The sequence below is a fragment of the Myotis brandtii genome, unplaced genomic scaffold (assembly GCF_000412655.1).
Source record: "Myotis brandtii unplaced genomic scaffold, ASM41265v1 scaffold589, whole genome shotgun sequence".
NCBI classification, from domain to species: Eukaryota; Metazoa; Chordata; class Mammalia; order Chiroptera; family Vespertilionidae; genus Myotis; species Myotis brandtii.
Window position 1 is genome coordinate 1374777 of NW_005370220.1, and position 16057 is coordinate 1390833.

General features: G+C 46.1%; 1 protein-coding gene across 1 annotated transcript in view; it reads left to right on the forward strand.

Annotated features, from left to right (window-relative positions):
- Positions 1 to 9607: 9607 nt before the first annotated feature.
- The window catches only part of MEGF9 (multiple EGF-like-domains 9), a 90075-nt gene continuing 83625 nt past the window's right edge, over positions 9608 to 16057 (forward strand). The window contains exon 1 of the mRNA XM_005879223.2: positions 9608 to 9746. Coding sequence (XP_005879285.1) covers positions 9608 to 9746 — 139 coding nt within the window. The remainder of the gene's footprint in view (positions 9747 to 16057) is intronic.

Here is a 16057-nt window from a genome sequence, read left to right on the forward strand (position 1 = left end):
ACTGGGGATTGAGCCTGCACCCCCTGGGCATGTGCCTTGACTGGGAATCGAACCGTGACCTCCTGGTTCACAGGTCGAGGCTCAACCACTGAGCTATGCCAGCTGGGCAGGATTGTGTTGTTTTTTGAAGAAAGTGCATAATTGGATATTGAACAATATTTAAAAGTTAGAGAGCATTTCATAAGGATGATTTTATTTATATTATCTGGGCACACAAATATACACAAAAAGATGGGCTTTACAAAAATCTTATTTGAATCTCTCTTTCTTTTTTTGTTTTATTTTGTTGTTGACAGTATTACAGATGTCTCCCATTTTCGCCCCCACTTTACCCTCCTCAACCCATCCCCTACCTACCCCTCACCTCCCTCAGGTCTTCACTACCCTATTGCCTGTGTCCATGGGCTATGCATATAAGTATGTAAGTTCTTTGGTTTATCTCTCCTTGTCCTCCCACCCCCACATGAAGGTATGTCAGTCTGTTCCATGCCTCCATGCTTCAGGTCTTATTTTGTTGGCCAATTCATTTTGTTCATTAGTTTCCACATATAAGTGAGATCATGTGATATTTGTCTTTCTCAGATTGGCTTATTTCACTTAGCATAATAGTCTCCAGGTCCAGCCATTGCTGTTCCAAAGGGTAAGAGATCCCTGTTTTTTGCAGCTGCATAGTATTTCATTGTGTATTGAGTCTTTGTTGAGCTCTTCCAGTTTTCATGTAGAGGACTCCAGGAAAGAAGCAGATAGCCTTGTGTAGTTTTGGTTTCTAATATTTTCACTGGTCATTCTTTCATATAGACTTTTCCATGTCTTGACTAGTTTTATATTTGTCATTAAAAATGTATTGATTGATTTGAGAGAGAGAGAGAGAGAGAGAAACATTGATTTGTTGTTCCACTTATTTATGCATTCATTGGTTGCTTCTTGTCTATGGCCGGGGATTGAACCCACAGCCTTGGCATGTTGGGATGACGCTCCATTGTCATTTTTAAGCTTGTCATAGTATTCCTTCAAGTGAATGGGGCAGGGTTTGCCCCTCCACCTGTCATTTGGCACTTGGGTAGTTCCAATTTTCTGCTATTATATATCTCTAGAAATATTTCTTTAGAACAAATTCCTAGAAGCAGAGTGAGGGGTCAACAGGTAGGAATAGAGTTCCTTGGCCTTGTTATTTAAGGTTAGATCATCCTCAAGAAAGATAAAAACCAACTCACACGTGTTCTCTCCTGTTCTGAAATGGAAAAGGAATACGGAAGCAGTGCCAATGAGATGACAACACAATTTGCTGAGCCAGGCAGAATTTTCTGGAAGGGGGTGGAAGGGCTGGGCTTCTCTGTGAGAATGCCCTCAACTGAAATCCCAGTGCTCTGTCAGCTTATTCAGGGCCACCCCACCCCTGCCTTGAGCGCCTCTGCAGGAATTGTATCTTGGCAGTCGGTATAGAATGGGTGTTCTCTAGAATCTCCCACAAATTCTCAAGAGTCAAGTGCCTATGTTGGGTGGGAGTAATTGTTATACCTTAACCAGGTAAGACAGCCTGGTGGAGAGAGCCCTACATTGACCCTGGATTTAGAAGACCTGGATCCAGGCAGGGCCCTGCCGTCATGCGGATGACTCACCAGGCCCTCCCTGTCACACTCACAGGGATGGCACATTACTGACATTTCACAATTCTAGATGCATTCCTTTGACCTAGGACATTGACTCAATACCATACAGGCCACCAGGGACATGGTGCGTTCATACCCAGGGTGAACAGGCATGTGTGGGGAAGGAGGTGAAGGGCCCTATGAAGACTCTGAAAGCAGGGAAGGAGCCCCAAGAAGGAGGTGCAGCTCAGTCTAGCCTTTCACAAAAACTCAACACCTAGGCTTCCTTCTCCAGTCGTCTCAGACCTGGGGGGCTCTCCCGGGAGTGCACAGAGCCTTCCTGAGGCTGTTCGGCCTGGACAGAAACCTGGGATGGATGTTTCCTGTCAGCTTTGAGAATTGACCACAAATTCCCATGGAGTTGCCCAGTGACCCCACCCAAGCCACATTGTGTGTGAGCGCCTAGCCTGCGTAACTCACATCACACATGACGCCGTGACTCCTGTTCTGTGTGGCTCTCCTGTCCTACAAGTGGACTCATCACCACGATTCAATCTTTAGCCAAACCCAGTGCGGCTCAGACCACCGTCTCCGCACAGATTCCGTCTCCTTCCCCTCTTCCCCTCATTCCCTATCTTCTACCCATCCTGCCTTTTCTCTTCCTCAAACACACTAAGCTGGTTCCTGTGTGAGAGACTTGCCATGTGTGAGTCCCTGTCCTTGGATCTCCCCATGCTATCCCCTGGTTCTCATGCAGGCCTCAGTTTGATGGGCACCTTTTCCCAAGAGGTCATTCCCCTGAGTCATTTTCTATCCCCTTAACAGCCTGTGTTTTCTTCTTAGCACTGTCATTTCCAAAGATGATCTTATTTCCCCAGATATTGTCTGACTCCTTAGCTAGAACCTAAGTTCCCTGAGGACAGTGACAAGGGCTGTTCTGTTCTCTGCTCAGAGCTGAGAAGGGCGACAGCATCTGCAGGGGACCCATCCAGGAATCCCAGGCAGAGTGGCCCTCTCTGGTCTTCATTCAGCTCCTCAGTGGGATGTGCATATGGGCTTGGCAGCAGAGGGAGCCCTGGCTGGGCTGCATGCAGATTGGGGTTCCTGCCCAACTCAGCAGTTTTACCTGTGTTGTAACCTGGACCACCTCCTACCCAAGTCTGCGGATGGAGCAGACTGGACCCAGTGGGCAGAAGCTCATAGAGAAAGTCTTTACTTTGGTATGAAGAGCACTTTTGAACAGAGCTGATGGGAGACAGAAGGGTAGTGCTGCTGTTCACCTGCGCCAGCTCCACACCTTGTCCATCCATCCCTCTGTGGCTCGCTACCCTCTGCCTCCAGACTGCTGGCTCACTGAACTCACTGGCTCCTGGGCCTATTTTCCAGCACACATGCTGGGGAACTAGATCAGATGATCTGTGTGGGCCATTTCATCTCCAGTTTCAGGGGCTTGGCCCAGAGCAGCTCATTTCTAATCTGCAGCCTGCGGACAGCAGGGCCTCCAGGGCGGACAGCAGGGCCTCCAGGGCATAGAGGATGACAGATTGGGTTAAGATGCTAATGGCATGCCAGAGTTAAAGCTCAGTGACTCACAGGCCAGTACACGGGTTAGTGACCACATCTGACCCATGTGCTCTTTGCTTTGAACTGAAAGCTGGCGGTCTGAATCAAGAATGCAGCACCTAGGAGAAATATGAGCTCCAGCCTGCATCTGCTGCCGGGTTACTGTGTGGGCTTGACTAAGTCCTTTCCTTCTCTGAGCCTTATGCTTTTTTGTTTTGTTTTGTTTTAATCCCCACCTGAGGACATGCTAAGAGAGAGGATGGCAGAGAGAAAGAGAGAGAAGAGAGAGAGACAGAAGGAACCGATATGAGAGAGAAACAGCAATTGGTTGCCTCCCATAGGTGCCCAGACCCAGATCAAACCTGAAACCTGGGTATGTGCCCTGACTGGGAATTGAAACTGCGACCGTTCAGTGTACAGGATGACACTCCAACCAACTGAGCTGCACTGGCCAAGGCTTAAGGGCCTCTCTTCTAACCTTAACATTCTAGGATTCTACCAGTGAACCTCAGATGTGAAAATACTAGTGCTCGTGCCCAAGCTCCAATTCTTCAGCAGGTTATCAGCAGCCCAAGTCTTCTAGAGTGTCTGTTTATTCACACCTCTGGCTGGGCAGGTGACATCAGTTTGTGACCTGTCAGTGGACAGAGCTTGAGATGTCCATCATGAGAGAGGTGAGCTGAATCTAGTCCAGAGTCACCTGGAGGCGGTCCCACCAGCATCCAGACTGGTCTGCTCATCCTGAGGGCAGGAGAGGGACTTTGTGCCTCTGACTTTGACCATGTGGGCACCCCATGGGCAGCAAGCATCTTGGCCAAGACCTCCCTGGATGTGGCAGCCCTGGGCAGACCTCCCTGCGATGAAAAGGAGCCTCTCCATGATGCTCTGTGATAATTGCATGATGTTTATAGTTCCACACTGCTTTCCTGAAACTCATCTGAATTAACCTGAGGCACGACCACACAGGGAGAACAGGGAAACCTAAGACTGAGTTCCTGGGGCCACTCTCTGGAGCCAGCTTTTTCTTTCACCCTGTAGGATTCCTATAGGAATGAGAGACTCAGAAAGTCCAATAGCTGAATAAACACTTCCCAAGCATTGTCTCTGTGCTAACTCCAGGCTGGGAATCAGGAATTAAAAATGAATCATTAGCTTCTTAGTGCTCTGTGCAATATATATACATATATACCTACACAAACACACAGTATAGAGTCTCAGGAGTATAGGCTTTTCATGAAATAAATCTTGTAGCTACCACTGTAAGGATGGATACACTGGCTTTAAGGGAATATACTTGTCTTGTTTAAAAAATAAAGAAGTAAATACTAAAAGTAAAAAAATGAATCAGACATGGTCCCTGTTCTCAGAGAGTTTGCATAAATCTTTTTTACCCTCTGAGCCCTAGTTCTGCAAAATGGAGTTAATGTTCCCTGTCTAGGGTTGTTAGATGGAGCAAATAAAAGTACACGATACTTAGTTAAATTTGAATTTCAGATATGCAAGGTATAATGGTTTAAGTACGAGTATGTCCCATGAAATATTTGGGACGTACTTATGCTTAAAAATTCATCACTGTGTATCTGAAATTCAAATTTTACTGGCATCTTGTAGTTTATCTGGCAACCCTACCTCTGTCCAAACTAGTTCAGGGACTTTATGAGATGCAACAGGAATAATATGTGAATTAATAAGGTCTGAAAGTGCTTTCCAGTTTGTAAAGTTCTGTCTCACCAATGAGTTTGGATTGCAGTGCTTTGATGGAAAAGGTTCTCTTGCAGGTCCAGGAGTCTCCTCTCACTGTGGAGATCCTACGTGACGAGGAGAAAGATTCAATGCTGATCACAAGTGAACACCTTTTACTCTTGGGCAGTGGATCCAAAACCAATGGCACAAGATGAAGCAGTGCATGTGAGAAAGCCGAGGGTTTTGGTTCACAGAAAACCCAAAACAGGACCCACTAGGATGTGCACAGCACATGCATCTTCTGACTGCATCATGTCTAGAAGGCTGTGCTACTCAGATTCCCCCTGAAGAACTGAAAGGGACAGGAAGGGCTGGAGTTAAGGGGCCTGGAGACCAGCGTCCTGGCAGGGATAGGAGGGATGACAGGTATTTAACTTGGAGATCTGTGGATTCAGGTGACATAAGCCATTGACTGCCCATCCAGCAGGGGTCCTGCTTTTGGAAGGTGCCACTTCCATCCAAGGTGGCGTTTTGCTTTGGTTTAGGGCCCAAAGCAGACATTCCTTTTTTGTCCAGTAGAGAAGCAGAGCATCAATAGCAGCAGCAACTGTTCAAAATGTGAAGGCTGGAGAAGCCCTTAGAATCCCCACTCTTCCCTCCTTCCATCTTCCGGAGAGGGAAGACCGGGCTGGAGAAACAACTCACCCAAAACCATGTAATGAGTTAGGGCAGAGCTAGGGTGGAACCCACACCTGCTGCTTTCCAAGTCACAGTCTGACTCACTTTAACTCATCCTCTCCTGAGATGTCCCCCTGCCTCCTCCCCGCTCCCCCCAAGCAGCCACTGTCCTCCAGGGCCAAACATCCAGAGACACTGCTGAGAAGCCTGTTTCCCACAGAGGGGAAGGTGGTTATTTAATAATAGCGATGATAATCTGCTTGGGGGCGGTACTTTATCGTTTGAAAAATACTTTCGTGTCATTTATCTCACCTTCATCGACTCCTACCCTCCTACACCCTATACTTTCTGCCCTTGTCCACCCCTTAAGGTGCAGATCTCTCCCACGGAGAGGCAGGCTGTGTCATGGTTAGAGTGTGGCCTCTGGAGCCAAACTGCACGAGACTGAAGCCTGGAGTAAGATTGTGTGGCCTTTGGCAAATCATGTGACAGAGGTTAACTGTGCCTCAGAGTTCCCACGTGAGGATTACATGAGTTAGTGTGTGCTTACAATACCTAGCACGTTGTTAGGACTTCACAAATCTCAGCTACTGCCACAACGATATTATTATTGTTGTTGTTACTTCAAAACTCTGTTCTATGGCCCAAAGCCTTTTCCATCTTCCTGTCCCTCCTTCAAAACTCAGTTCAAATTCCCCTCCCCTGGGAGAGTTCTTTGATCCTTCTTCCTGAACAGAAGTAGATGTTCTCTAACATTGACTGCACCTACTTAGATGTAGAAATTTGCCTATTTTCTGGTTTCTCCTAAGCTTTGAACTTCACCCCCTTATTTATCTGCAACATATATGTGCTGAATTGATGTTTGTTGGATGAATGAGTGATCCCATTGATGCACCAATCTGGGAATCATTCTTAATTTCTTTCCTTCCGTCACCCACACCCAATCCAAGAACAAGTCTTGACAATTCTATGTCTAAAATATATCCTCAGTCTGCCTCTAGGCCAGTCTAGGCCACCATCTTCTCACACCTGAACAACCTGGCCTTCTCACTGGTTCCCATGCTCCTGTCCTGCCGCCCTGTGATCCACCTTCATTCCCTCCCGAGAACCCTCCCTTGACATCTCATTGCTGATAGAAGAAAATCTAGCCTACTGACATGGCTCCGGAGCTCTGCATAACTAGCTCCTACCCTATCTCACACCACTCTCTCTGTCATTGGTACGCTTCCTCCGCTCTGGTCTCCTTTCCAGTTCTTCCCCTCCTCATAGTCCCACATTGGCTCTTCCTCTGGTCTTTGCAGAGCCAGCTCCTTCTTTTGATTTCAAGTTTAATGTTACATCCTCAAGGAGGCTTTCCCTGATCACCTTAAAGGAACGTCTCCCAGTTATTCTGTGTCACAACACCCTTTTAATCTCCTTTGTAACATTTACCATAATCGGTAAATACCTTGCTTGTTCACCCATTAATTTTCGAATTGATTATTCCACTCAATACATTGTAAGCACAAGTTCAGGACACACTTCTTTTCACCAGAGTATCTCCAGATCAGCTCTTAATACATTTCTGATGAATGAATGACTCCCCTAGCACAGAATGAGTAGACCAAACATGTGTGCACACTTTACAGCGGGCAAAGCTGAAGTATATAGAGGTTGACTGCTGCCTAGGTCACATAGGCTGGAAGCAGGGCACCAGGCCCACTAGATTATGGACTTTTCCCATAGGACCATTTCACCTTGAAGGGAGACAGACTCGGGGTTGGAAGCCCGCCTTAGCTGATTCATAGACTCATTATCCAACATGGAAGCAGATGGCAGACATCCCAAGGTTCTTGTCTCTAAAGAAGTAGTGCTTCTCTAGCTGGGTTGGCTCAGTGGATAGAGCGTCGCCCTGCGGACTGAAGGGTCCCAGGTTTGATTCCCGTCAATGGCACATGCCTGGGTTGCAGGCTTGATCCCTCGTGGGGGGCGCACAGGAGGCAGCCAATCAATGATTCTCATCATTGATGTTTCTATCTCTCCCTCCCTCTCCCTTTCTCTCTGAAATCAATGAAAATATCTTAAAAACAAAATAAAGAAAGAAGTAGTGCTGCCAGTATGTGGCTCCGGATTACATCCAATTACAAATTCTGGGCTGCACTTGAGGCATTGCACACACCTAATAAACACTCAACGGTCATAAGAAAAGTGCAGCGATTGTGTGAAAAAGGAAGTCAGACCCACAGGCCTGAGAGCAGGCTTGCTCTCCCAGGACCCTCTTCAGGGCTGATCTAATTTAGGCCTGATGGAATGGGAAAGATGTTGTTTCTAGTTCCCTTACACTAACGTGGCCTAATTTGGAAGATTTTGCCATTCCCGATTCCTGACTGATGCCCGAGAGCAGACTCTGATTATTGCCATCATTTAAAATACTGCCTTGGCCATTGATCAAACGCTGGCAGCAAGACACCATTTCTGTGAGTTCAGGAGGCAAATTTCTGGAGAGGGAGCCCGGTGACATGAGAATCCAGGTTGGGAAGTCAGAGGGCAGTGTGTGGCTGGGAAGACAGGCGCTTGGATTTCCAGCCAACCAACTGTAGGTCCCTTGCTGACCCTCACCTGCCTCCTCTGTAAGACATGATTTGGTTCTGATGGTGGCCCGCGAGTCAGAGGGTTTGCATCTGATGTCAGGTCTGCTGCTGATGTGTGGTGAGGACCTTGTCAAGGCCCTTTTCTTTGCGTCTTGGTTTGTCATCTGCACAAGGACAGGTTTGAACCCAGCTCTGATATTTTCTCTTTCTGTGTCTTTTCCAGAGAAACAATTTCTCCTTTAGGACTGGGTTTCCATACCCTCCAGCCCTAGGAAGCCAGCATGAAATCAGCATGGCTACTTCAAAACAGTTCAACAAAGAGCATCTTAGTCCGAAAGACCTGGGCACTTTAGGAGTCAAGTGGCCATTCCTGTCACAGCCCTAGAAGCTAGGTACACATTTCAATGACAGGTACCCACTCCAGTGAAGGAGGCTCTTCAAGAGGCATGGAAGCAGGTTGGGGAGTGGTGCTCCTCTGAGAATCTAGAAGTTCTGGGCACTGAACCCCAAGGACATAGTACTTTCCTGGCCTTGTGAGGAGACGAGGTTCAGGAAAATCAGACATGTCCCAATGTCTTTTGAGCATTTACTTGGGGCAGGCTTTGGCTCAACATTTTATATACATTGTTTTGTTTGAACTTGAGTCCTATGAGATAGATATTATGACCTTCATTATGCAGAGGAGACAGGAAGTAGAGACACAAAGCTAAAGTGACTTGTCCAAGGTTATACAGCTAGAAAGACCAGGATTGAGCACAGTACTCTATTATTAAACTCCTAATAAGAATAACAATAAAAATAATCAAAGTTGCAGAAGTTTAGCTTGGCTGGTGTATCTCAGTGGTCGAGCGTCAACCCTTGAACCAGGAGTTCATGGTTTGATTCCTGGTCAGGACACATGCCTGGGGTTGCAGGCTTGATCCCCAGTGAGGGGCGTGCAGGAGTCAGCTGATCAATGATTCTCTCTCATCATTGATGTTTCTATCCCTTACTCCCTCTCCCTCTCTTTGAAATCAATAAAAACATAAAAGATAAAAGAAAAAGAAAAAATAAGACCACAAGTGAAGACTGGTCTTATTGAATTAAAAAAAAAAAGTTGAAGAAGTTCAGTAAGCAGTTGTGGACATTACTCTGGACTTGAGGTCTAAATAAATGGCTATGAATTCTAGTCCTTTCATTGATAGTTTGGTGACCTTGGGCAAATCATTGGACTTATTTGAGTGGCAGTGTGTTAACATATAAAGTGGAGGCAATAACTCCTTCTACTTCATAATATAAGAGTAAAGGAATAATGTGCGTGAATTCTTTAGCATTGGTGCCTGGCATATAACAAGTGCTCAGTAAATGTTAGTCATGATTATTGTTATTACTACCTTCCCCCCAGAGTGGTTGCAAAGCTTAGCTGAGGTAATGGTTGGGAAACCTCCGTGTCTTTTGCACCTGTCAGTAAGTCCCCTTTCTTACAATTATAGCAACCTAAGGGAAAGAGTTATTTGTGAAGCTCTGGCTTCATTCCTCCCCGCAATGGTTCAAATTCTTTGCTTTGCAGCCAACACTGATGACGAGCAAGGGTTTGACTGGGTGCCCACTGTGAATGACGTCCTGCAGCAGATCTCCAAGAACCGCAGCAAATGCTTTTCTGAGCTTATTTTTAGACCAGAAGGTCTCTGAAGGAGGATTTCAATATTTAGCTTCATTGTATGGGGAAGGCGATTTGCAATTAATGTGAATTTATGACTTAAGGCTTTCTCCTCCTCATCATCTTAAAAAGATACCATGGAGGTAGATCAAGTATGTGGTTGGCAGACTTACGTCCAGACCTAAATGAGTTCTATTGTTGGTTATTCCTGATTCTTGAAACAATACGTAGTCATCCTAAAAAAATTTGGAAAATGCAAACAAACAAGTATGAAGGGGAAAAAAATGTAAATGCCCATAAATGCAATCATTCAGAGACAAGATTGTTAATGTTTTGGTGTATTTTCTTTTGGTCTTCTACTTAATATATATATTCACACATTGTTTTACATAATTGGGATCATAGTATAAGCCTATTTTTAAATAAAACTATATTTTTAGAGTAGTTTTATGTTCACAGCAAAAAGTGAGAGGAAGGTACATATACCCCCTGCCCCCACACATACATAGCCTTACTCATCATCAACATCCTCACCAGAGAATAGATTTGTTACAATTAATGAACCATATTGAAACATCATATTCACCCAAAGTCGATAGTGTACATTATTGTCCACTCTTGGAGTTGTACATTCTGTGGGTTTAGATGAATGTATAATACACATATCCATCATTATAATACTAGTGCTCTGGTGCACGGATTCGTGCACTTTGAAAGGAAATTAATTAGAAGGTGGCCAGGGGGGCAGGACTGGGCGAGACGGGCCAGACACACCTGAGAGCCAACCTCCTGCAGTCCCTCCCCGGCTGGCTGCACCTGGGGTGGTGCCATGGCTCAAAGGGCATCTGCGGAGTGAGCAGGTCCCTCCAGCAGGTGGGGTCCCTCGGCCTGGACTGCGGGGATCGGGCCAAAACCAGCTCTCCAACATCCCCTGAGGGGTCCCAGATTGTGAGAGAATGGTTCTCAGGTGACGCATCCCGGAATTGGGCTTCTTCCTCTCTGGTTCCGGGGTGTATCACCCAAGAACCACCGCTGCCAAGTCACTGCAGCTCCGCAGCTCCTGCGTTGAGTATCTGCCCCCTGGTGGTCAGTGCATGTCATACCTACTGGCTGGTTGGATGGTCGTTTAGCCTTATTCAGAGTATTTTAACTGCCCTAAAATTCCTGTATCCCACCTATTCATCCCTCTCTTCTCCCTCCCACAAAAACTGACAACCACTGATCTTTTTATTGTCTCCATAGTTTTGCCTTTTCCAGAATGCCATATAATTGGAATCATACAGTATGCAGCCTTCTCAAATTGGCTTCTTTCACTCAGTAATATACATTTAAGACCCTTCATGTCTTTTCATGGCTTGATAGCTAATTGTTTTGTGTTTTTTTTTAAAATACATTTTATTGATTTTTTACAGAGAAGAAGGGAGAGGGATAGAGAGTTAGAAACATCGATGAGAGAGAAACATTGATCAGTTGCCTCCTGCACACCCCCTACTGGGAATGTGCCCGCAACCAGGGGACATGCCCTTGACCAGAATCGACCTGGGACCCTTCAGTCCGCAAGCCGATGCTCTATCCACTGAGCTAAACCGGTTAGGGCGAGCTAATTGTTTTTTAAATATATTTTTATTTATTTTAGAGAGAGGAAGGGAGAGGGATAGAGAGATAGAAACATCAATCAGCTGCCTCCCACACCCCTGATCCCTGCCACCTGGGCATGTGCCCTGCCCGACCAGGAAACAAACCGTGACCTCCTGGTTCATGGGCTGACCCTCAACCACTGAGCCACAATGGCCAGGCCAGCTAATTTTTTTTATTATTGAATAATATTCTGTTGTCTGGATGTGTCACAGTTTATTTATCCATTCACCTACTAATAGACATCATGACTGCTTCCAAGTTTTGGCAATTATGAATAAAGTTGCTATAAGCATCTGTGTGCAGGTTTTGACGTGCACATACATTTTTAGCTCCTTTGGGCAAGTACCAAGGAGTATAACTGCTGGATCATAGGGTGAGTCTTCCCAAGTAGCTGTGGCATTTTGCCTTTCCACAAGTTATAAATAAGAGTTCATGTTGCTCTACATATTGGTCCTCCTTGGGTGCTGTGTGTCCAGATTTTGATCATTAAAAGAGGTGTATAGCGTAACCCATTTTTTCACAAAGAGTTCCCTTCATGAGTATCATTTTTTATAGACGTATATGAATCCAACCTAGGGAGTCCCTAGGCCACAAAGTATTTAACCTAGTCCTTATTATCAGTTTCGATTTTTTTCTAATATTCACTATTATCAATAACACTTTGATGAACGTTTTTGTACGTAAATCTTTATTTACGTCTGCTTATTTATTTTCCTTGGATATATTCTTACAAGTGGAAGTGAGTCAAAAGAGTACAAGCATTTTTCAGGACCCACGGTAGAAGCATGGATGATCCCTGGGTGAGGCACAGAGCTGGCCTGAATCACTTCGGCAAGGTCTTCTAGTCTGGGAAGGTTCTATCGCTTTACATTCCTATCAACAGCGTGAGGCACTCCCTTGCCAGCAACAAGTATTACCAGTTGTTTTAAATGTTTCCCAAACTAGTAGGTTAAACAATGATAACTTGTTGTCTCAATCTGCAAATCTTTGATTACTTAAGTTTAATGTACAGTACAGGTATTTCATGCTTCTTAGCCACTTGTATTTCCCTGTGAGTTGTCTGTGTCCTTTTCCAGGCAGACTTTGTTAATAGTGGCTCTAATAATCCTAACGTTGATGCCAAACCTTGCATTTAGCCACATCTGATATGTGGCTGGCCTCCGGCAGGATTAGAAATAGTCCGTGTCAGCACTGCTGTCTCAATGAAACCAGAAGGGGCAAAGTTTTCGTGTTTTACTGGAATCTGGGAGATGAAGTTATTTTGCTGAGCCACATCTATTATATTATTATGCCTTCTTTTCTTACTCCCCAACGCTTCTCTTTTCTTCCATTCTGCTCTAGCAGGAGAGCTCGGTTTGGTGTGCATGGACACTATCTTTCAGTATGTGTTCATCAACCCCCTACTATGTGCTGCACAGTGGCCACATTAAAGGACTGTGGGGTCTAGAGAAGAGCCTGGGCTTTGGAGTCGGACAGATCTTGGGCAAGTCCCTTATTGACCTTTCAGAAGCTCAGTTTCCTTTTCTTTTAAGTACCGGTGATTGCCTTCCCTTTGGGGAATAAATGCTTTACGAATGCAAAACTCCTGGAACAGTGTCTGTCCCATTATACAATTCCATTTAGCTCTATAAACACTCCTTGAGCCACTTCTGTGTGTTTGACACTGTGCTCGGTGCTGAGCGTACAAGGAGGAATCAGATGGGGCCCTTTGCCTTACAGGAGAAAGGCCAGGCTGCTCATGGACTCAGACAAGGCCCTCCCTGACCCCTGCTGTTCTGTGGCCCCCTCATTAAGTCCTGGGCCCACGGGTCATGGGTAGGTTGACAGCTCTCTTTAGAGCCCTGAGCCTTGGCTGCAATTCTGGAGCAACAGAAAGTGCCAGTCAACATTTAGTTACACAGAGTCACGACTATAATTTTTATTTTCTCTTTTCTTCTTAACATCATATCATAAGCATTTTTCCTTTATAGCGCAGTTGTTAAGGGAACCACTAGAGCCAGCCATCCTTACTAAGTGAGCGTGGGCAAGTGGCTTAATCTTTCTGTGCCCTAGTTTCCCTATCTGTGAAATTGGGATAATAACAGTATCTACTTCCTGGGGGTTTTCTTAGAATTCAACAAAATATTTCATGTGTATCTCTTAGTATAATGTCTAGCCCCTAGTCAGAGATCAGTGATCTAGTATTACTAGTTGTTATATGGTCTTCTTAGCCACTCTTACAATGACTTTATATGATTAAATTGAAGATACAATACTTTTTTTCTGATGTTGGATACTTAAGGTGTTTCTGATTTTAAAACACAGAGTAAAGTATTATCCCTAAGAAAATTGTTAAAAATCATCTTACGGTTTAGAGTTAAAGGCAGAGCAATAAATTTAAGAGTTAAATGTTGAATGAGTAACATTAATACACTTAAGTTGCCTTTCAAAAGAATTTAATATCTCTGCACATATTACACGGTAATTAACTCATGGTAGAAGCATGGATGATCCCTGTGTGAGGCCCAGAGCTGGCCCGGATCACTTCGGCAAGGTCTTCTAGTCTTTCTCCAGGCAAGGAAGCTGCATCAGCAATTCTCTCCTTCTGCCAGAGAATCTTGGAGGTAGCACAGCTGAAGGTCAACCCAGCATTTTCAGCTATTGCTTGGGACTACCTGGTAGGGCACCTGTCAAGCCACGTCTCCTGATGGGGAAGTTACGGGACAGAGGTTCTGCTGTGGTTCTTCAGCCAGCAAGGCTCACAGTCAGCACTGGTACACATAAAAGACGAACCTACACGGGTCTAGCATCTTCCATGTGCCAGGCTCTGTAAAAACATTCTCTCAGCTAAGTAAGACAGAATTGATCGGTCCCATTTTAGAGATGAGGAAACTGAGAGGTGCAAAAAGGTGCAAAGTTTCTTCTAAGGTTGCACAGCTGGCAGTCATGACCCAGATCTGTCTGACTCTAAAGATACAAGCTCTTCCCATAGCACATGGATTACTTTTCAGTTTAATTCAATTTAACCAGCATGGATTAACACTCACATGTATGTATTACCCCTGCGTGTGTGAGAGCAGAGAGAGAGTAACCCAATGACAGAGACAGACGTAAGTCGAAAGTTCTAGTAGTTTTAGTAGTAGGCAGATGCATGCCTGGGAGAAGTAATAAAGCTGTGTGGGAAGTTCAATTTATCTTGTGTATATTTCTGAAAGCCATCCTTAATCCTTTTAGGAAGAGGCAGGGGAGAGATAGATTGATGGACCAGGGTTGTAATCAATGAATAAACAAAGGACAGTGGGAAAATAGGGATGGAGAAACTAATTCTCACTCAGAGAACCACAAAATCTTAGAGGATATGGTACTTTGGTTGAGGTTTGAGGGAGAGGAAGAATCAGCCAGAGAATATTGGGAGGGCATGACGTGTTTATCCTGAGAGAAGTGAAAACAATCTTGCTTTGTGTTTGCTAAATATTGCTCTGAAGCCAGATTACCTACACCCACCTCTCTCATCTTGCCCTCCCCCTTACATACATAGACAGACCTACCAAAACACTCATAAATACTCACAAATGAAACAAACACAGAAAATACACATAAGACACATCCTAGTGCACAACATACACAAATAGATAATAGCGCCCATATCATAAGCTCATACAAATACATGTAATATTCATACACACAGACTCACAAGGATGTTTATGCTTTTATACACAAACATGTACCTATCCTCTCCCCACCCACTCATTACTCCTGCAGGTAAATAAATTCATTTCCTCATTAACATAGATGCAGTTTCACACGCAAATCTCATCCTGCCCCCCTGGTTGGAGGCCAGAGACGAATGGGGAGCCACGCACAAAGGCAAGCATCACCTAGCGGGGCCAGGAATGGGCTGGCGGCGGGGCTGGGATGAAGCCCAGTCAGATGACAAACCCGCCCGTCTGGCTCCCTCTGAGCTGCCGAGCGAGCGGAGGCTGCGGCGCCCCAGAAAGCGCTGGGTCCTGGGCGGATGGTGCGAGGCTCGGTCAGGGTTTGAGTGTCACCCGGGGTCAAGCTCTGCTCTCAGACCCACCCCACCCTGCCATAGGCTGGCGGCTCTCGGGACACCACCGGGCCGTGCGAGGGGCTTGTCCTAGCCCCGTCCACGGAGAGGAGTTCGCACGAATACGGGTTTACTGGGGCCGGCACTGCGGGTAAGCCCTTTCAGAGCACAATTCTTACAGCAGCTTTCTGTGTGGAGGGTGGGGGTGGAGTTAACATCCTCAGTTTAGAGGTGAGAAAACCGCGCTCTGGGCACACAACCACTCGGCAAGAGGCAAGCAGCTGAGGTTTCACCCGTTCGGCCCTATTTCCCCCGGGGTTTTGGGGACAGTGCGTGTGAGTCCGTCTGCCCCGTGCAGGAAGCTCGCTCCTTCCGGTCTCTAGATGCCCTGGCCTGCATGGCACCGAGCTTGGCCCACAGCAGGTGCCTGGGGAGGGCGTGGGTCTTAGCTCAATGAGGCCCTCAACCAGGGCCTCAGTTTCCCCATCTCTGAAATGGGAATGGCAGCGCAGACCTCGCAGGGCCGAGGCCGGGCTCTCTTGGGCAGCAGAGGCAATGCTGCACTCTACATCCTTGTTGCTGTCGCCCTCGCCCATCGCCGGGGTTCCAGCCCAGTCCCCACCCGGGTGCGGCGCGGCGCCCCATTGTTCGAGAGGGCGGGATGCTCCCG